Genomic DNA, 20,421 nt, shown 5'->3' on the forward strand with positions numbered 1-20,421 from the left:
GGTTTCAGAAGTCAGCGAACAAGACTAAACTTAACATGAAGAAAACTACAAAACTACCTTGTGTGTGAACATGTCTGCCTGAGTCACTACATCTTTTGTTTTCATAGAGATCCCCCTAGTGGAGAAAGTTACATTAAGAACATTAAATCTCCTGATTATTTTCACGATTAATTGTTAGGTTTATAAACCAATAAAAAAATTGTGAAAAATGTTTATCACAATTTCCCAGTCAAAATAACATCTTTAAATAGCCTCTTTTGTCCAACCAGCAGTCCATAACCCAATGACTTTACATTTACTATCATTAATAAAACAAAGAACAGCAGCAAATCCTTACATTTAAGAAGATGGAACCAGCAAATGTTTGACATTTAGCTTGAAAAATGAATGAAATGCGTCAAAATAGTTGGCAACTAATTTTCTTTCGATTGACTAATCGTTGCAGCTCTACAGCAGATATATTCAGATTCAGATATTCAGATACAGCAGATAAAGATATGTGTCAGTGAAGGATATCGACTGCTTGTGTTTTTGTTTCTGGTTTCTGGTTTGTCTGCCTTCATGGAAGCTTGCTGTTGTAGATAGATAATGTTCCTGTTGTTTCCTGCTGGCACAGTGTTGCCCAGGCTCCAGCATTCCTGTCTGGGAATGGCTGTGCTCCAGCAGGAGCTGTGCATCAAGGTTTGAAGGGCGTTAAGGGTGCATATCCATCTGGCAGACCAGGGGAATGCACCTGACTGGAATATGATGATCAGCCCCTCTGTAGCGGCTTCTTGGATCTCTACACTGTGGTGCCTGGAGCTAGATCTTACTACAGAGGCTCAGGCTCAGTGAAGGAGCCATTGTGGAAACGGCAAATCTAATTCACAATTTACTCTGTGTGACGGTTGTATGTCATCTTATTACCCCTTTTCCCTTGACATGATTCAGGCCTTGCAGGCAGTCCAAGGTTGGATAATGTACAGTGGTCACTCTTTGGCGAGATGTTTACCTTTTGGATAACTAAGATTTGTTTAAAAAAGAGTCAAAGCAAAGACCCTGTCTCCATGAGTTTGTTTTGTCTCAGTCTGCAGCCCAAGGGAACATATTCTTTTACAAGCAGGCATTGATAGACATGTACACTACCTGTGGGTATATATACAGCAAAGTGCTGCATCATTAAGTAAATGACACTTACAAGGATAAGAAGTTTCCCTAAAACATGCCTCTCTTTCTCATTCTTCCTCCTTTCCAGGCATGGAACACGATGTGCAGGAGAGGTGGCAGCGGTAGCCAACAATGGGATCTGTGGAGTCGGCGTTGCCTACAATGCCAAGATTGGAGGTACAGTCAAATAAAAAACAGAAATTGATTTGTTCTCACAATCTTAGTTTCATACCTTTTTGACTGCCAGAATAGCTGAAGTACATGTTCTGCAGCGCTGGTGTTATTTTTAGTCCATTTCCTGGGCACAGCATGCCACTGAATCTTTCTGAGCATCCCCACAGTTGTGATGTGGATTGCCAATGCACTGTAAATGTGTCGGTTTTGCATGGAGTAACAGTATTGACAGTGAAACGCAGTCCATGAAATGGTTCAATGCTGTAGTTTGGAATCTGTGTTACCTTATTGTCACATTTACTGTTCTCAGCTCGTATACAAGTAAAACTAAAATGGCTGATATAACTCTCTTCTAATGTCCATTCTCTAAGTATCTGCTGTAAATTGGTGGAGACAACATATCAGACACGAGTTTCAATACACAGTCAAGTACAAAACCACCTTAACGTGTAGCTACGAACATAAAAAGTAACTACGATGAATTAACACTTCTTTGACAAAAACATTACGAGCTCCACGAGGACAGGGTTTATTCCAGAGCTGCTGCTCTGGGTTGCATTAGATTGCACAGATGTACCTAATAAACTGTTTCCAGAGATGTGGTTGTGCTGGTGGCATTTCTAAAGAGGTAAATGTAACAGATAGAGCGGGGCCTCTGTGGTTCTTTGTAGTTGTTAAAGGCAAAACGCCCACTTTAAGATTTTATCTGAAGCCATGTCACAGACAGGCTGAAGTTTGATCACCAGAATACACGTTTGGCAGGGGCTCGTTGCCACCCTGCTGCGATGTTGCCCCCCCCGCTGTTCTCATGCGACACTTGCTTGATACTTGTGTCACTGTGGCCAATGAAATTTCATCACCCAGAGTCTGTTACAACCTTTATGTGCTTGCAGTGTGTTGCAGAGTTTTACCTTCCTGTTTGTATTTGAGAAAGTCCAAACTCCAATGAAGTAAATACTAAATACTTCATCTGACACAATTTATTAATTAGTCTTTTCACAGAAAGTTAACTGGCAACCTGTGATACTTTTGGTAATCAATTATTTGCTTGTCAGTTTTCAAGGAAAATGCCAAACCTTTTCTGGTTGAAGCTTCTCAAAAGGGAGGATTTGCTTCATTTTTAAAAACTATTTTCTTACACAAATTTTCTCACCGAATAATCCATTAAGTTGCAGTGCTGATAAGTGAGATGGGAAACTGAGAAAGAGATGTAGCACGGCTAAACTTAAACGTGATTTTTTAACAGGCGTTTGAGCATGCTGTTCTGGTGTCAAGGTTTAAATTCGCTCAGCAGATGAGACACAGATTCAGAGGAACAGTCTTACAGATGTTTGCCTGCAGTGCCACAATAATGGCAGCGTTGTTTGAAAACATCATGGTTTAATAATGAAAGATTATTATTATTTAAGAATATTTGTCTGCGTCAGAGACGCACAAACACACAGCAGAATCTGCCAAGAAGATAGACCATCTGAGGGAGGCAAAATATTGTGAAATATTAATTTGTCTGTGTTTTAAAAAAGATTTTTGCACCCTGATGGGTTGTTTTGCTTCTGCCTACAGGGAGGGAACAGTTTTTCTGCTTTCTGTTCCCATTCTTCAAAAGAAGCTTCAGAGGTTTTTCGATATTAAACAAAACAAGAAAGTTGTTTTGTATAAATGTTGTATACATTTATTTGAGTTTCAAATTGAGCCGACCTGAAGCAGGCTCTCATGATTAAAGTTGCTGGTATGGTCACACATGTTTTACATTTGTGATCGCTTATTTCTTGTTTCTGTGCTGAGGATGTAGGATGTAGCATAATGATGTACAGTCCTTTTAACTGTCCTGTATGCCCTCTCTCATTACCCCCCTGCTTATCTCCAAAGCCTCCTGTCTACATCTTGCTCTCATAAAGTTTAAACCCATCAGAATAGTGCCATAACTGCACTCTTTATGATCCGTCCAGATGGCAAGTGGGAATATACCACATGGCATTCAGCCGTTCTATCATAACAAGTTGGCTGTGTGTGGTCATGTAGGTGGAGCAGGAGGCGGCCCGGTGTTGTGAAAATCCTACACATGTGCTTCCATCCACACTCGAGGCTCTTTTCCGTCAGCGAAATCAGAAACTAAAACTACAACAAAATCTGGAAGCTACAAACAAAACCTTTTGAGTTTGTTTATGTTTGCTCTTCATTAGATTGAGAGCGGTGAAGGTTGGATAAAGAAAGCGAAGAGAAAGAAGTGCGCTTTCTGTGGCACTGCTTGCTTTACAAAGAAAAAACTTTTCAGTCAGAATCCAGCATTTTATTGCCTTTGAGATTACCGTCACATATCAAAACATGACGACTTAGATAAGATTTGTAACACTGATAACATTACGCCGCGAACATTGTAAGATAATGCAATTACTTCAGACAATCAAGTCTTATTTTCATAAAATCATAATTTACTTGCTCAAAACTTAATTTGAAGCTTTCCTTGTAAGGATCAGGTTTAACATTTTGCCAAAAACTTGCCAAACATTCACTGAACATTAAACTGATGCATAAACAGCAAGTCCAGATGGTGCAAGTCCTTCAATAGCTCTAAACAATGTGAAGCCTGACAGACAAATGGCTTTCTCCAAAACATCGGAAACAATAGTCGGGGGCCCTGAAGCCAGAGCATCAGGTCCAGCTCATTCATTTTGATGGCAAGGGAGAATATATTGGAATGACAGAGTGCAGATGGAGCAGTGCAAATGCTTCTCTGACTTCTCATTTGCCCAGTTGCCCCCGTGCCACCTGCTGTACTGTAGCTCATTATTCAGCCAGGAGACTCGTCTTTGAAATATTTCCAGGGTAGCTTGAAACACATATTGGCTGGCTTAGATCTTCAGATATTCACAAGTTTGTCTGAAGTAAAAAAAAGTCCTTCAGGTCAACCAAAGAACCTTCTTTTTCTACAAAAGTACAAAAACCTCAAGCACTGGGTGTCAGAAATATTAATTTTCCTTTTGTTTCATTTAATGCCTCTCCCTGCAGCAGGTTGTTTCAGCCAACTTGCTGATGATATTTATAGGAACAGTCAAAACATTTTGGGAAATATTCTTATTGGCTTTCTTGCCAAGAGTTAAATGTGAAGAACAACACTACTCTCATATCTTTCTGTGATAGAAGAATATACAGCTTCATATCAAACCACATCTAGTTGGTTTCACACTTCTGTGTTGTATAAACAAACTAGATCTAATGTGTTAATAATAAGTGAGCTTTAGAGGTGCTCGTTGGTGGATTATGTTACATTTGGACTAGAGCCAAACTGATACTGGATTTTTTAAAGGAGTAAAGAAATTGCAAAATTGATATATCGTCCTATATTCTATATGCAATAATACCTCAAATGTGTATCTCAAATACTTGACGAAGGTGCGTACATAATAGAGGCAGGATATTTCAGTTAAACAATAAACGCTTTTGTCCAAAATGAAATTAGTTCACCAACACAGTAAACTTCTCTTTAAATGTAATAATTATAAATGACCACAAGCATCTTTTTCTACATAATGTTCTGTAAAAAAAAATGTTTTCATATTGGCACATATATATCTGTGATAGGCCAATATTGGCTCATAATATACATAATATATAACCAATATGTATCAGACGGGCTCTAATCTTGGCAGAGCAGGGCTAGCTGTTTCCCCCTATTTCCAGTTATAATGCTAAGCTAAGCTGACCTAACTGACTGCAGTTTTATATTTATGGTACAGATGTTAGTGGTATCAATCTTTTCATCGAACTCACATATGCATGTTTTCTTAAAGTTTAAACTATTCCTTGAAAATAAGCTCTGATTTCTTGATTTTTATTATTAAAAAATGTTTTACCAAGGGTACGCCATTTCTAGCAGTTGTTCTCATTTTCATTTTCATTTGTTAAAAATACGATATCTTAATGCAATGTGGCAGTTAATGTGCCATTCGTAACATTGACAGGTTCATGATACTCTGCTATGCATTCAACCAAAAACTGATTGAACCTTGATGTATTATGAACCTCAGTCTCAGGTTTGTGGGATATTTTGGGATGGGGACTTGAGAGTCTCGAGTCTCCGGTCCTCAGCGAATCACAGAAGTGCAGGCTGCCATGGAAACACTAGCAGCTCAGTGCCTGTTTGATGCTTTTGGAGGACTTCAAAGAGTCAGTGCATGGTTGCTTTAACCCATATAGAGCAGCATTGAGCAACCTGACCTGAAATGCATCAAAGGGGGAAATTAGTTTGTTTTTTAGGTGTCTTTGATTTCTCACCACTTTGCTGTGAAGGAGTGTTGCTGAGATACAACGTTATGTTGCCAGAAAACCTTCTGAACTTGAAGCAGGAATAATAGGTTAGGAAGACCTCCACACTCACTGTATAATTCTCCTGCATTGTTTTGTGTGTGTTTTATATTTGATATCTGGTCCAGCACTCACTAAAGATCACTTGAAATATCTGAAAAGTGAGACTTGGTTGAGTTGTTAACTTCTCTTAAAATAAGAGCAAGTCAGATTCAGTGCACACTCAGACAGGTAGAGGAAGACAATTGATGTTTTCTCTGTTTCTTTATCTGAATTTGAAGTCTCCTCACACTTGGGGATGCAGTTCCCCCACAATGCAATTGATCTCATTCCTTTCAAAACATCTCAAGCACCAAAGCAAATCAACAGAGATAAATGATTTAGCTTCACAATGGATTTACAAATATTGATCACCAGCAGCATGTGCCACAAAAGCTGTACAAATACACATAGATGAGGTACAGCATTGCAAACAGTTGTGTAAATAAACAACAAACAATCAAACATCACCACAGCATTGCTTTGTCCATACACATGTCAAACTTTGCTGAACACAAGCACACAGTCAGGAAAATCTACAGAGCTGATGAGCCAAGCTCCAAAAGAACAGGAATCCAGGAAGGGTTTCACTGCCTGCAGTATATTTTGAATGTTTCAGTGAATTACTTTTTAGCCGTAAAAAAAAATACTGATTTAGCATCAGGCTGCTATAAAACTGCATTTATAGTGGTCGTTTAAAAAAATCAATGCAGCACATCCAGACATATCATCTTTTTTATTCCACACATTCCTCTTCCTTGTTAAAATATGACGCCTACATTACCGACAGTGCAACCCGACTGAGGACACTTGAATCAGAGATTTGGGTGTGCTATGCTAGTAGTGGCTAATGTAGCCTCTAACCTCAAGCGGAGATGGGGAGTGGGCTTCAGAGCTCTGTAGCTCACTCCTCTCAAACTCTATGCGCACAGATTTTTGTTTGATTTTTCGGAGCCCACTAGGTCCATCCAATCCTGAAAAACAAGAGCAAGGAGAGTTTCACCTGCTAAAAAAAAGACCTGTGGGATTATCCCGATCACTTCTAGGTGGTCCAGTTTGATACGCTTTAAACTATATTGGAACCACATTAGAAAGAAGTCCACCAAGTGCCGCAAACTCCTGAACTGTGACTGGCAGTGCATTTAGGTAGGGAGTAGGGACACATACACACAAATGCAGAAAATCGAGCCTGATCTGAAAAAAATATTATGGCCAATGAACGTTTTGGAGGCGGTGTGTGAACATGATTGACACCACATGAGGGAGTATTTATTGAATAACCTGCAGCAATTTCGGACAAAAGAAACAGACTTGGTGTGCAAAGGCCTTTACACAGTACACCCATCAGCCACAACATTAAAACCATATTGAATGACTCGTTTTACAATGCAACAATGAATGCCATTACAATTAACCTTCTATTATCATAGAAATAGTATTTTAGTACTTAGAAAGCCATTCTGTTATGTCTCTGATGTGTGTCTGTGTGTGTATTTGTGTGGGTACAGGTGTGCGCATGCTGGACGGTGAGGTGACCGACATGGTGGAGGCCCAGTCTCTCAGTCTAAATCCTCAACACATCGACATTTACAGCGCCAGCTGGGGCCCGGAGGATGACGGCAAAACTGTAGATGGACCTGCCAAACTCGCCAAAGAAGCCTTCTTGCGTGGAGTTACAGAGGTGCGTATGTGTGTGAGTGTTTGTGAGACAGAAATTATTTACTGCCTGTGTGTGGCTTCCTTTCAGCAGACAGTAATTGAACTGTTCAAGCATGAGAGGACACAAGCAGGAAGAACAAAGCGGTTTTTGACCCTGACAATTAGGAATGGAAGGGAATGTCCTCTAAAAAGCCTCCAGGGAGGAACATCTTGCAAAACGAATAGAAGCAGCACTGACAGAAATTTTGTATGAGAAGTTTTTTATTTGTAATATATTCATTGTTAGTTGAAAGACGCTTCTTAAACCGCCAGCTCATCTTTTATATCTCAGCCTTTTCATTCATTTGGCATGAGGTCTGAAGTGTTTTTAAGAAAAATCAAAGTTGTTTTTTTAAAATCCAATCAAGCAGTTACTGGAGCTTTTGATGGCTTGACAAGCATTCCTAATCAAATGCTCCCAAACAAATCCCTCACTATATGCATATAACAGTCAAGAGTTTTTTTTGAAGGGGGGTAATTTTGAAAGCTAGCCTGTCAGCATCTGACAACATGGCATTCTGAATATAAACCAAAAACAGGGCCGTGCTGCCGTGTAACCAGCCCTGTTGTTGATAGCAGCACTTGTTTTAATGCATGAGACAGTGTCAAATATGTAAAATGAACAAGTCAACAGATTAATAAGCATACAGATCACACCCGAGGCTCTTACATCTGCACTCCGTGAATAAACACATCCATCCAGCTAACAGTGACTCTTGTTATAGAGCGGCAGGATTCAAGGCATGTGCCATAAAGCTGATTGGAACCGCTGACACTGACACTGACTACTAAGATAATTGCCACAGTGACAGCGCTGTCAGATGGCAGTGTGGGTGGTGCATAGCTGGGTTTGATCAATGCAGAGAGAGACGGGTCCACTCAATACAATAAAGCAGCTCTTAGATGAAAATTATTGCACTTCAAAGCCTGAGAGCTTGGATGATTTATCACAATGAGCTGTTGTCATATAGTGCCTTTTTGTATTGCATTGCTGTCATGCGATATTTGGCTCTTTATAATTTACTGACTGACCACACCGGCCTCAGTGATGTATGCTACGTTTTAATGGAACCATTTATAAATGAGCCCTGAGATTAATTTGCCCTCCCATAATTGGGACTTCTATTAAAGATCGAATGAGATTTTGATCCAACGACCAATAGCTTGAATGAGAGAATGAAAGGATCTCTGGCTGTCCGTTTCCATTTGTCTGAATGCACTCCACCTTCTCCAGGGCCGTAATGGTTTGGGCTCCATCTTTGTGTGGGCTTCTGGGAACGGAGGGAGGGAGAAGGACAGCTGCAACTGCGACGGCTACACAAACAGCATCTACACCCTGTCCATCAGCAGCTCCACCCAGAACGGCAACGTCCCCTGGTACAGCGAGGCCTGCTCCTCCACCCTTGCCACCACCTACAGCTCGGGGAACCTCAACGAGAAACAGATAGTGAGTTGTAGTTGCATCCAGTGTCTCTTCTCTCATTCTCTTCCTCTCCTGGTGCTTTTTTCCTTATACTGTAGCAACACTTTAGTTTTAAAACAGTCTGAGATTATAATTGGTGATGAATCAATTATTAGAATTAGCAACAACAGTTCTGATTCATTAAAGGTGCCCTGTGGAGTTTTCTTTTTGAATTCATGTCCTTACTTTTCACTATTATATTTTTACATGCAAAAAAAAATCATCCGCTAGAATGGCACTCAGTACAGCGCACACATCTGTCAAGGCCCAGCAGTCCCCTTTAATTCCATCAAGCCTAATCCAATATAAAACTTGATAGCCCTGTATCACTCTAAATTTCAAACAACCCATAACTGCTAACCATAATTTAAGATCACCTGATCTGAATCAGATGTACTCAGTCATTGATTCCAGCCACGTTAATATGCCTGATTTTTTTCCCATCAAGATCCATGCATTATTCCCTGAGAAATTAATGAAAATGTCAAAAAAGAGGAATCTTTTCTCGCAATGATAAAAAAAACGTGAGAAAACTCCCTGGATCCGTCCCTTTAACGGGATTGGCACCAAAAGTTTATGGGGTCTATTCTGGGCAGAGACCCATCCTCCATCCAAGTTTCATGGAAATCTGTTCAGCAGTTTTTATGTAATGCTGCTGACAAACCAACCAAAGAATAGACATAGGCGAAAACATAACCTCCTTAACCGAGGTAATAATGATCATAAGAATAAGCAATCAGTATTACACAAGTGTGAAATTGAACCCAGTTACATTGTTACATTTAGAGAGCAATGTTTAAAATAAAATACCAAACAGATTGCCATAGATAACGATAATCTGACAAGAATCATTTATCCTTTTAGTTGCATTTTCAATGTCTATAGCGCCTTTGGGAATGTCATTTGGTCATACTGTATACATGCATATCACAGCAAAAAACAATGGTCTTAATTATCAATTCATCCACCAATCTTCTTGAGCAAACTGATTTTTCTGGTCAGTAAATATTCTTGTTTTAAATGTCTTGTTTTGTCGACCATCTCTCCAAAACCCAAACATGCAGCGTACTGTCACAGACGACTGGGAAAACCAGGTGATATTTCACAACTGAGAAGCTGGAGCGATGGATTTTTATTTGCCATTTCTGCTTTACAAAAAACAACTTTAATGATTAACTGATTATCAAAATAGTTGCTTATGAGTTTTTTATCTCAGTGGGACAAATTGAGTAATTGTCTCATTTGTAGCATTTGGCTCGGCAGCTTTATTCCGAACCTGTTGTCTGAACCACAGAACGACTCCTTCATTCTTTCCTCCTTTTCTTCAGTCTTCGTCTTCTCCACCATTCATCCCGTCTTGGACCATTAAAATTATTACGAATAGTGAACGGCTGCTCCATCTGTTGCTGCTTTATATTCTCCTCATAAACTCAAACACACACACACAGAGTCTTTCTTTCTCGAGCATAGCTTCGAGCAGCCAGACCAACTGGACAGACAGCTTATGACATCTCTGTGACATGTGGCTGGTCCCTTAATGCTCCAGTGCTGTACTCACTTAATTGTGCTGTCACTCATGAGCCCGGGAATGAAGAGATGGAGAAGAAGAGAGAGGGTGGAACCTCTGGGGTTATGCAGGAGTGAATATCTTAATTCTTTCAGTTTCTGATTTTTAATTTTTTTTTTTTATTACACCTAAATCATGCCTCTCTTTCAATTTAAAGTAAAGGATATGGGAAGCTCCTGAATATGTAATCGGACCATTAAAGTCAGTTCTGCCAGTGCATTTAATATTCTGTTTAGTCCATGAAAAGATCAGTTTCTGGAAGCTCTGCATTGGTCAGCACAGAGCGCAGAGTTTTGAAGTCTTATTCAGATACATATATTCACTTTCCCTTTAGGATTATACCGTGGATGAGTGGGGGCCTTTCGCGAGTCAGTGTTTTGTAACCTTTATCCTCCCCATGATGGGTTTTGATGAGTACAAACATGCCAGTTCTGCACCGCCTCGCTATGTATTCATGCAGCTACAGAAATTCACTCCTGGGAGCTGCCCAGTAGAACCACATCCTTCTGCTGAGAGCTGCTGAGGAGATCTCCACTGGAGCAGTTCGATCTGAAAAGAGTCTCGCTCAAAAACACCTCACTGCTAGTCGAGAGGGTGAGAATAAGTTATACCATTTCCCCGCTTTGATTTTGTAGCTGGTCCAGGGAGTCTTGCTGAGGCCTTTTTTTGCTCCCTGCTTCTTCTGACCGTTGGGCGATATCTACCTCCAGCACATACAGCAGAAAGAATTGAGTGAAGCGGTCAGGTGACATGAGTCTATCTTGTGATTGTGAGAGATGGACCAAAGTTATCAAACTGAATTTAAAGAATAGTTAATGTTTCGAGAATATAGTTTTGTTGAAACGATTTAAGCACCGCCGTGTTCTTCTTCTTTAGGTGACTACAGACCTCAAATCAAAATGCACGGACTCCCACACAGGCACCTCTGCCTCGGCCCCGCTGGCTGCTGGGATCATCGCCCTCGCCCTTGAGGCCAAGTAAGTGCTTATCACCCTTTTTCTGAGCCTGACCAAAGCCTTTCAATTCTAACCTTCCCTATCTGCACATTTCACTGACTTTCATTGATTAAAATCATTTAATCCAATGCAAGAGAAAACTGTTAAATATAATTTGTACTGAACAAAGGGAGCAGTAATTATCCTAGAGAAAGATTGGTCGTTTTCAGCATATGCACATATATTCAAGTCGAGGTAGTTTGAATTAATTATCCACTATTATAGGTTTCTAGCATGTGGTTTGAAGTTTCTTGACTGTAAATGGGTCATTAGCAGAAGTAGCAACAGGTGCATAGACCTTTAGAAGCGTGATTATAAATTTAACACTCTTGTACTAAATCAGGCTTTAACCACCCGCGCTGCGTGTATATGCATCAATTCTGCTCGATTATCCCATTTTATGAATTACTTTTTAACCCTTCTGCATGATAGATTTTTGCAGTGCATTTAGAATAACGGCACAATTTGATGTAAGCACTAATCACTCTTATCCGGTCAGGCAGCACTAATGGGGGGGCAAACACGGCACAGAACAGTCCTGAGAAAGAGTAATTAGTCTCTTGGCTAAACAGAGCTGGGTGATAGAAAAAGATTGCAATTAGGAAGGGATTTGAGAAAAAGAGAGGAAAAAAGTGACAAACTTCTATGCCTTTAGTTTACTTATCCACGATAAGAAGACAAACCATTTTGAGTTCAACTCAGGCGTGACCTCCTTTTACCCTTTTGTTGAGCCTTCAAACTGTCACTGCTGCAGGCAGGAAATGCACTCAACGCTTTGAAGGTTTTCACTTTATTTCAGTTTTGCCACTGGGCAGAAATAGAGTGCAGATATACTGTAATTCAGAAAAGCATGCGAGTGGTACTTCATTGTATTCTATATTTAATCAGCTGTCCACCTGCAGGTTAACAGGGTTTTTCCACTGGCACTTTTGTCCGCGCCGATTTGCATTTCCATGATCAGTTTTACCGGCCGAATTGAGCCCCTCCATTACCTCCTGAGCGCGTGTGTTGTGATATTAAACTCCTATCTGTGCAAGAAGCCTGAGAGAACAAAGTTTTTAAGTCTCTGCCTGTTTAGCTCCAAGTAATTTTGTAGCTTCTTACTCAATCTCTGTGGTTTGAAGTAGTTTCTCTCCAGTGTGTCCCTGTTTGTACTTTCAGACATCTGCTGTATTATACCGTTCCATCTTGTTTGCTTTCAGCTATTTTGGGAGTTGTGTGAAGTTCCTGCTGGTGAAAACCATTTCCTGATTTTGGTGCTTCGTAATAAAAGCCTTGAAAGACTTAATAACGAGGGACTTTTATTGTGAAGATTTTATAGGAAATGAAATGTTTGTAACAGAATTAGCAGGGCTTTGTTTGTGATGACTCTGTGATAATGCGGTGAGGAAGAGTGTTTACAGCTGCTCCGTTGACTACTGCAGAAGACAAGTACGTCACATGTTAAAAACAGACCTTCGAACAGGTAGCCCTGTTGTCATAGAAATGCAAATCCCTGCCGCGCTGGGCTGACGTGCTGAGTCAAACTGAGTCAAGCAGAGCCAGCGCATGTGTATGGAAAAGCCCCAACTGTGGGACGGATTGTCAGACATGTCTGTTTGATCTGTTTGAGTGCCTCAACTTTTTAAGAGTCTCACCATGTGCTTCCCTGTGTGTGTGTGTGTGTGTGTGTGTGTGTGTGTATCTCCTTTCATGTGGCTGTGTGTGTGTCTCTGTGTGTGCCTGCCATATACACTTGTTCCAGTAAAAACCTGACCTGGAGGGACATGCAACATCTGGTTGTACGAACTTCTCACCCTGCCCACCTGCTCACCAACGACTGGAGAACCAATGGCGTTGGCCGCAAAGGTACAGAAACTCCTTCCAAGTTCTGCTCTGCCCTCTGCATTTTGCTGATGCCTTTGAGGCTCATTAATATGTTATACATCTCATAAACTTAAATTGGCATTGGAGCACAAAGTGGGTTGCTTGAAAGCTTAAAATGGCACACACACTGTGAAACTGCTGGTCTGTAAAGTTGGAGCTGGGAGAGTGAGGATGCTGCTCTCAAGTCGACATTGACGTTTCCTTTTTTCTCTCTCTGTCTCTGCAGTTAGCCACTCGTATGGATATGGTCTGCTTGATGCCAGTGCAATTGTAGCACTGGCAAAGACGTGGACCAATGTGGGGCCTCAACGGCAATGTGTGATCAGCATGGTCTGTGAGCCGAGGTGAGTCCAATACACAGACACACACTCACACACACACGCAGCTCACAGAATTTAAGACCCTGATTACGAGTGTCTACACATATTAAAGCTGTCGCTTAAAAAAATGGTTAAAACTAATTAGAGCTAACAAGCAATTTGTTCGAATTAATTTAAATGCAGCGCACGTAGCCTAATCCTAAACTACACTGTAGAATTAATGTTGTTCCCTTCGCTCAAAGGTTCCTCCGCTGTCTCCGCTGCCACACATGTGACAAGCCAAAGTTACAGTGAGGCGGTTGCATTTTGCAAACCCTGCAAACAGCCTTATCTTAACTTCATCTGTGTCAAAACCTTTCCTCACTTTACTTCTCGGATGGTTTAATGTCATGTTTATCTTTTTAGCACTTTGAGCTCGATTTCTACTCTTACTGATAGAGCAACGGGGCATTCAGGGGGTCAGATGGATGTTTGAGGAACGCCCCCTGCTGGAGTACAAGTAACAGAATGTGATGTACCACAACATAAAATATGATTTACAACCTGATTTATAGGATTACTATTCTAGATGTTGAAACAAATGTTTGATTGTCATCTGCAGCTCTGGAGGAAGCAAGAACACATAAACACATGACAATATGATGACATACAATGTATGTAATAGTTAGTCAATCTATTTAACATACGAGTTAATCATAAAAATAAAAAATTCATTGGACAATTGAACTTCTAGGGCATATTTTGTGTTGTGTGAATAGAAAATTGTCGCTGGCTTTTTGGCCAATGCATATGTAGATGTGGTTGCGGAGCCCGTCAGGGGGAGAAATCACTCTTGATTGGCTGTTAGTAAATCAGTGTACATGAAGACAAATGGGAAAATAAACTGCAATCCCCTTGAGCCTGTCGCTGTACTGTAGTATCCATGAACGGTTTCTGTTTTATCGCCCCCACCTCTTCGCCAGTGTCATTTTTTTTCTCAGAATAATTCTTTGATCAACCCAACCGGTCAAGGCAGATGGTCGCCCACCATGAGTACGGGTCTGCTCTGAGGTTTCTGAATGTTGAAAGGCAGTTTTTTCTCGCCACTGTCGCCAAGTGCTTGCTCATCGGGGAAATGTTTGGTCTCTGTAAATTGATTATTTAAAGAGTTTGGTCTTTGGTGTTGTGAGATAATTTTTGTTGTTAATTAGCCCTATATCAATACAATTAATTTGACTTGAGTAGAAGCCGCTACAAACACCTGTTTGTATATCTTCAGTCCAGAGTCTTCTGGTTACCCCCTGAATGACAAATACAAACTACAGCCACCTGGTGGTATGGAGAGGTATTTCCTCTCATGCATTTGATCGTTGGCTGTAGTCTTTGTGGTGTTTTTAAGGGCAGCTTTTTAGTGGAGACACAGGTGACGTGATGCGACGCAACAGTCTGCCTTCGTCAGCTCTAGTTCTCTGATGTCGGTTTGTTGTGTCTGTAACTCAAACTTATGATTAAAGAGATCTAATGTGAGGGGAGTTATTAGGGATCAACAAAGCAGATGTGATCAGAAAGGCCATTTATACTGATAAAATAACAACAGTAAATATGCTATTATAAGAAACATGATTATTGAGTGATTAAGCAGCATGATGAGATCAGCCTGGGTGTTTAAGATGCAGTGAGCGATATGAGAAATATAACAGAACACAGGTGTGTGACTGAGCTCTTGATCCTCTGCTGCATTGACACGTTACATCTTCATCTTCAGCCTGGCTCGGGGCGCCTGTTGAAATGTCTCGTGTCACTGGTTTGTGTGTGTGTGTGTGTGCAGAGTATTTAAAAAAGAAATAGTAATTTGTCAACTCGTGTGTTCACTGCTAAGATTCAATATTTCTCCTCAGCCATTTTCGTCGTCTTCCACCTAAACACTCCCTGACATCTCCTCTTCATTATGCGCACCCTGTCACTTCTCTCGCTGGGTTTGAGGTTTCTATCTCTTTTATCGCAGCTATGAGAGCCCAGAGCAGATGGTTCGAGCGTCTGGGAGCAGCAGTCGAGGCAGGTTATTCAATTTACATTTTAGGTGTTTAGCTGACTCACTTATCCAGAGTGACTTGGAATAAGTCAGCAGGTAGGCTTTCAGTGTCTTTCTCACCGTCAATTACATCCAGTGATTACATCCGAATCATGATGGGGTGTCAGAAAGGACACATTTCCAGGGAAAACTGCAGCACCGCATCATTATGACCATAATTACAATCATTTTGCTAACCTCACTTGTGTAGCAGTTTGATGATAAATGAAAAGCTGTGGCGTTTTGTGTTGTTCTGTCTATCGAAATATTTGTTTGTGAATTTCAGAGCGAACGCCATTTGCATATCATTGATTTGAAGTCAACCTTGATTTTACATTTGGAAAAAGCTTAAAACATGTGAAGTCTTTTCGTGTGTCTAACCAAATAAGTTACAGGATGCAGAGTGTTTTAACACTGAATGTGAAAATGAGATGTCCACACTTTGTTCTTAAAGACTTAAAAGAGAATTTAACAAACATTTTATTACAAACTGCAGTGAGTTCCAAGCTCAGACATAGCTCTTCAAAAAGTGATTAATGATGTGAAAAACACCCTGTTCTTCCTCAAGTATACTCACCACCAAAATGGATGGCAATTCTTAAGGTTTGGCTGCCTCCCAGAATATTTTTTGGGTGGTTGTGTAAAGCTTTTATACACCCTGGTTATAAATACACATTTGTGTGTCCCCAGGATTATTGCTGTAAAAAGATTTAATTAAAGGAATGTTCAATAAATGATTCCAAATATGTAATTGGTGCGTGATTGTGATGCACTGGAGAGGATCTGCTGGAAGCTGCTGCGTGCCAGGGACAAAACAAACTGAACCAGAAATAATGCTGGTAGTGCAATGCTGGTTTGGGCTATGTGTTGGTGATGCTAAACCGAGAAGTCTTTTACATGTTATCTGTGATTTTCAGCAATAGTTTTTACCTTCAAACTGAGGGGATTTTTATAGCATGTCACATGAAATGTTAATAATAGATAAAGCCTTGTTTCCACCAATGAGTCCGGTTCAGTTCAGACCAATTACCGTTCTACAGTGTTTTAACTTACCTTTTTAGTATCGGATCAGTGTGCAAGGTACCGCAACAGAAGGGTAACGAAAAACAGGATGGTATGGAGCGGTTCTTTTGCTACCATCCACAACGTATCTCAACCAAAACGCAAACAATTGTGTAACAAACTGAACTGAACCGGACTGCTTGGTTGAAACAGGGCTTTTGTGTTGTCATGATGATGGAACTTCTAACTTCGATATAATACCTTGTAAAGTATCAGTTTTCGACACCATGGACAATACCACAGGGACAAACTGACACAACATTGAGGGCATAAAATGTCCTCAATAACAAGGCTTTTGAACAGCGACTAAGTTAATTTACTCATAGAAGAGTTGGGGTGATGTGGGCAGTGACAGTGTCAACTCAATGCAGCTGGTACTGGTGAATTGATACGGTGAAAAATTTGTATTGAAACTGTTTATAATAGTCAGAATTGATAAGTATCGATATTTTGATACTTCTGATAAATGGAGCCAAAGTTGTCGCTTTTCTTTCCTGATCTGTTGCCCTCTTTTACTTGTTGATTTCCCCACTGTGACTGAATAGCAAATTGCTTTTTAATAGGTTTGTAGCACATCTTTCTCTCCGTCCGTTTTGTGTGTGCTTGCAAAAACAGAGGCCCGATTCCAACAGTGCCACAAATTTTGCTTCACAGAATCTCAGACAACTATGCCACAGTGTTCAACTGGCAAGATAAATCAACTTCTGTAGCCGTTTATATAAATGTCCATTTTCTCCTCTTGTGTTTTCTTACCCTGCTTCAATGCACCACAAACACATGTATTAACATAGCCCAAACATGCAAATGTTCATGTATCATCAAAATAATGTGGGCAGTCCCTGTATGACTTATTGGCATCTCGAAAAGTGCTGCAAATTGACCTTTTGAGTGTTACCATGTGAGGCTGCTGTAAAGGTCAAATGCATTTATGTAGTCTTTAAATGCATCATGAAACATTTATCAGACTGAACCTTGAGGGACTGTGTGTTAAAACGGCGTGACGGTTCAGTGATCACAACGTGTCTTCTTGTCGATAATTTGGCCACCTCAGTGTCACTAAAACCTTGCCGCCTTCCTCCTCCTCTGAACTGTTGTGGATGCATGTTATCTGTTAAGCGGATTTAGGAGAAGAATAAAAAGAGGTGCTTTACTTCCACAAAGTCTGTGTCGCTTACAGGTTCTGAGACATTAATCCTGTTCAAGGCCACGAACTATTCAACCTTCGCAGGCAGGGAGCAAAGAAGTCACACTGACAGTTATCTGGAGTGTAGATTATCCTCAATTCAGATCACTGCCGGGAACGATTCCAGCAGCACACACCCTACAACTAATGCACACGGCTACTTAATGTGTCTTCTTTGCATGTCTTTTGTCTTGTTTGACAGAAACATTGGCTTCCATTTATCAATTAACAAGAGTGTGGACGCCTGCTTCGGGACAGACAGTCACGTGACCTCATTGGAGCACGTCCAGGCCCGGCTCACCCTGTCCTACAACAGGAGAGGAAACCTGGCTATCCACCTCATTAGTCCTTCCGGTACACGCTCCACGCTGCTCCACCCCAGGTACACACACACACACACACACACACACACACACGCACACAGACACAGACGTACAGTACAAGTTGGTAAACACAAACTGTTGACACTGCTGTGTGTCGTTGTCCTGCAGGCCTCATGACTACTCGTCAGAGGGTTTTAATGACTGGGCTTTCATGACCACCCACTCTTGGGATGAGAACCCCACCGGGGCGTGGACACTGGAGATCGAGAACGTGGCAGGTGCCAGTGACTATGGTGAGACATTTTTGTTGAGAAATTAACATATTTGGTGAATGTTCGTGTGTTCATATCTAGAATTCTGCAGTCCAAGTTTTATTTGCCTTTTGGCCAGCTGCTAACTAATGATTATTTTCATTTTTGATTAATCTGTTATTTACTTTTCAGATGAGTTGTTTTGTCATTAAATTGTTAGAAATGTTAAAAGTTGTCCGTCAGAGGTCCAACAACCCCAATTAGGCAGATTCATAAAAAGTTTATTCTGTGTTTCTCCATCCATCTCCCATTGACTTCAGTACAGCTGACTGGCACCAAAGAAAGAGTCTGTGAAGTAAAGACCCTTGGCTGGAACCAATAAATATGGTGTTTTTGCTTGACAAACAACTAGAATGATCAAAATAAATCTTTCTCATGTACTTTTCATTCGATTGACTAATCATTTTATTAATTAAGAGGCAACAGCAGGAAAACAAACAGCGACAAGATCGCTCAAAGCCAGGCAAAAACATTAAATCAAACCAATAAAGTCACATAAATTCTTATATCCCCATGGCCTCATAACACAAGTACATAATTGAAAATCAATGAGACATAAAACAGAATACTAAATCTTGATTCTTGACGAAAACTTGCAAAATAACTAATGGATGGAGTAATTATTGGAAGAAAATGCATAAAATCGACTAATTGGCGAATTGTTTCGGCACTTTTTTAAATAGTAGTTGAGCAATACAGACAAGGAAGTGCAACTTTAAGTCCTCAGGTGGATTTAAACTGGATGTGTTGCGGTCACCTCACATGAATGTTAATCAGCATGTTGAGTGTATTAGTCTGTTCAGTCTAGAGTTCAGCTCGAGGGTTGCAGGTTCGGTGCCAGGAGATTAGAAATCAAGTGGCTACTGCACCCAAAGTGCAGTGCCCTTGTTCTCTTTATAGTAGCTGACTAGCTCTGCAGCAAATAGCTTTCTTCTAGCAGAGAGCATGATAAAACAGTGGAGGGAACACTTCACTCTTCTTGTTTACACTTGGATCATCTGCATCTGGACGTAGCAGGTCCACCCAAAACACAGATATTCAGAAGCCAAGAAACCCGCAGAAAACAGATGCAGATACGTGTGTCACACCTCCCTCCTCAGTAAGGAGAGATTTGCTAAAGCGGAACCTCTCACAAGGCCTCCACACTTGAGTGAATCCTCTGGGACGTTCACTTTATAACGCTCAAAAGGGTGAAATCACACTGTCTTTAAATCGAGACTCATTTCAAGGAGTCATTTTCTGTCACTTTATGCTTAAAATTCAAGCGTCTACAATGAGAAGAGGATACATTTACAAAATCCACCCGAGGGAGTGCCGGAGTCTTGCTGTTTTTGACAGGCCTACTTTTTCTTCCCGGGTTAATTTCAGTTTTTATCTCTGTCTCTATCTCCCACGCTCAGGCACTCTGACCCAGTTCATCCTGGTGCTGTACGGCACCGGCACACCATCCTCCAGCTCCTCTGACGAGCCTCAGCCTGGCAACGACAGCTGCAAGACCTTGGACCTGAGGCAGATATGCATCGGTAAGAGTTGTGTCTCTCGCCCCCAGTTTGTTCCTCACAGGATGTGATTGTCACAACAGCCGAGGAGAGGGAGGGTAATCACTGAGTCATGCTGAGATATGACATGTGGAGAAGGCTGGTTGTTTGGAGGGGAACGGGGTGAAATGCTGGCATGTGTGCTGCGCTGCGTCAGACTTTTTTGAGAGTCACACTATTATCTTATTCAAACTCTTCCTGCTAATGTCACGTCATTATGCAGCTTCAGTATCAGTATCCATTTTAAATGAAGATCTAATTTCTGATGGGATTGAATTAAATTTCACCCAAGGTCCCTTTTTAATAATCTCATTCAAATGTAATGGTGTCCATACTGCTGGCTCCCATCTAATCCAAATACTGCTTGAGGCAAGGTCTCCAG

At 40.9% G+C, this 20,421-nt stretch overlaps 1 protein-coding gene across 2 annotated transcripts in view; it reads left to right on the forward strand.

Moving 5' to 3' along the window:
* furina (furin (paired basic amino acid cleaving enzyme) a) overlaps positions 1 to 20,421 on the forward strand; it is an 88,053-nt gene that overhangs the window by 62,028 nt on the left and 5,604 nt on the right. For both annotated transcript variants that reach the window (XM_084351176.1, XM_084351177.1), the window contains exons 7-15: positions 1,235 to 1,323; positions 7,173 to 7,345; positions 8,597 to 8,809; positions 11,268 to 11,368; positions 13,131 to 13,234; positions 13,479 to 13,596; positions 18,070 to 18,249; positions 18,359 to 18,483; positions 19,902 to 20,024. In XM_084351176.1, coding sequence (XP_084207302.1) covers positions 1,235 to 1,323; positions 7,173 to 7,345; positions 8,597 to 8,809; positions 11,268 to 11,368; positions 13,131 to 13,234; positions 13,479 to 13,596; positions 18,070 to 18,249; positions 18,359 to 18,483; positions 19,902 to 20,024 — 1,226 coding nt within the window. The remainder of the gene's footprint in view (positions 1 to 1,234; positions 1,324 to 7,172; positions 7,346 to 8,596; positions 8,810 to 11,267; positions 11,369 to 13,130; positions 13,235 to 13,478; positions 13,597 to 18,069; positions 18,250 to 18,358; positions 18,484 to 19,901; positions 20,025 to 20,421) is intronic.

This window comes from Pagrus pagrus (genome assembly GCF_965226575.1).
Source record: "Pagrus pagrus genome assembly, chromosome: 1".
Classification (NCBI taxonomy): domain Eukaryota; kingdom Metazoa; phylum Chordata; class Actinopteri; order Spariformes; family Sparidae; genus Pagrus; species Pagrus pagrus.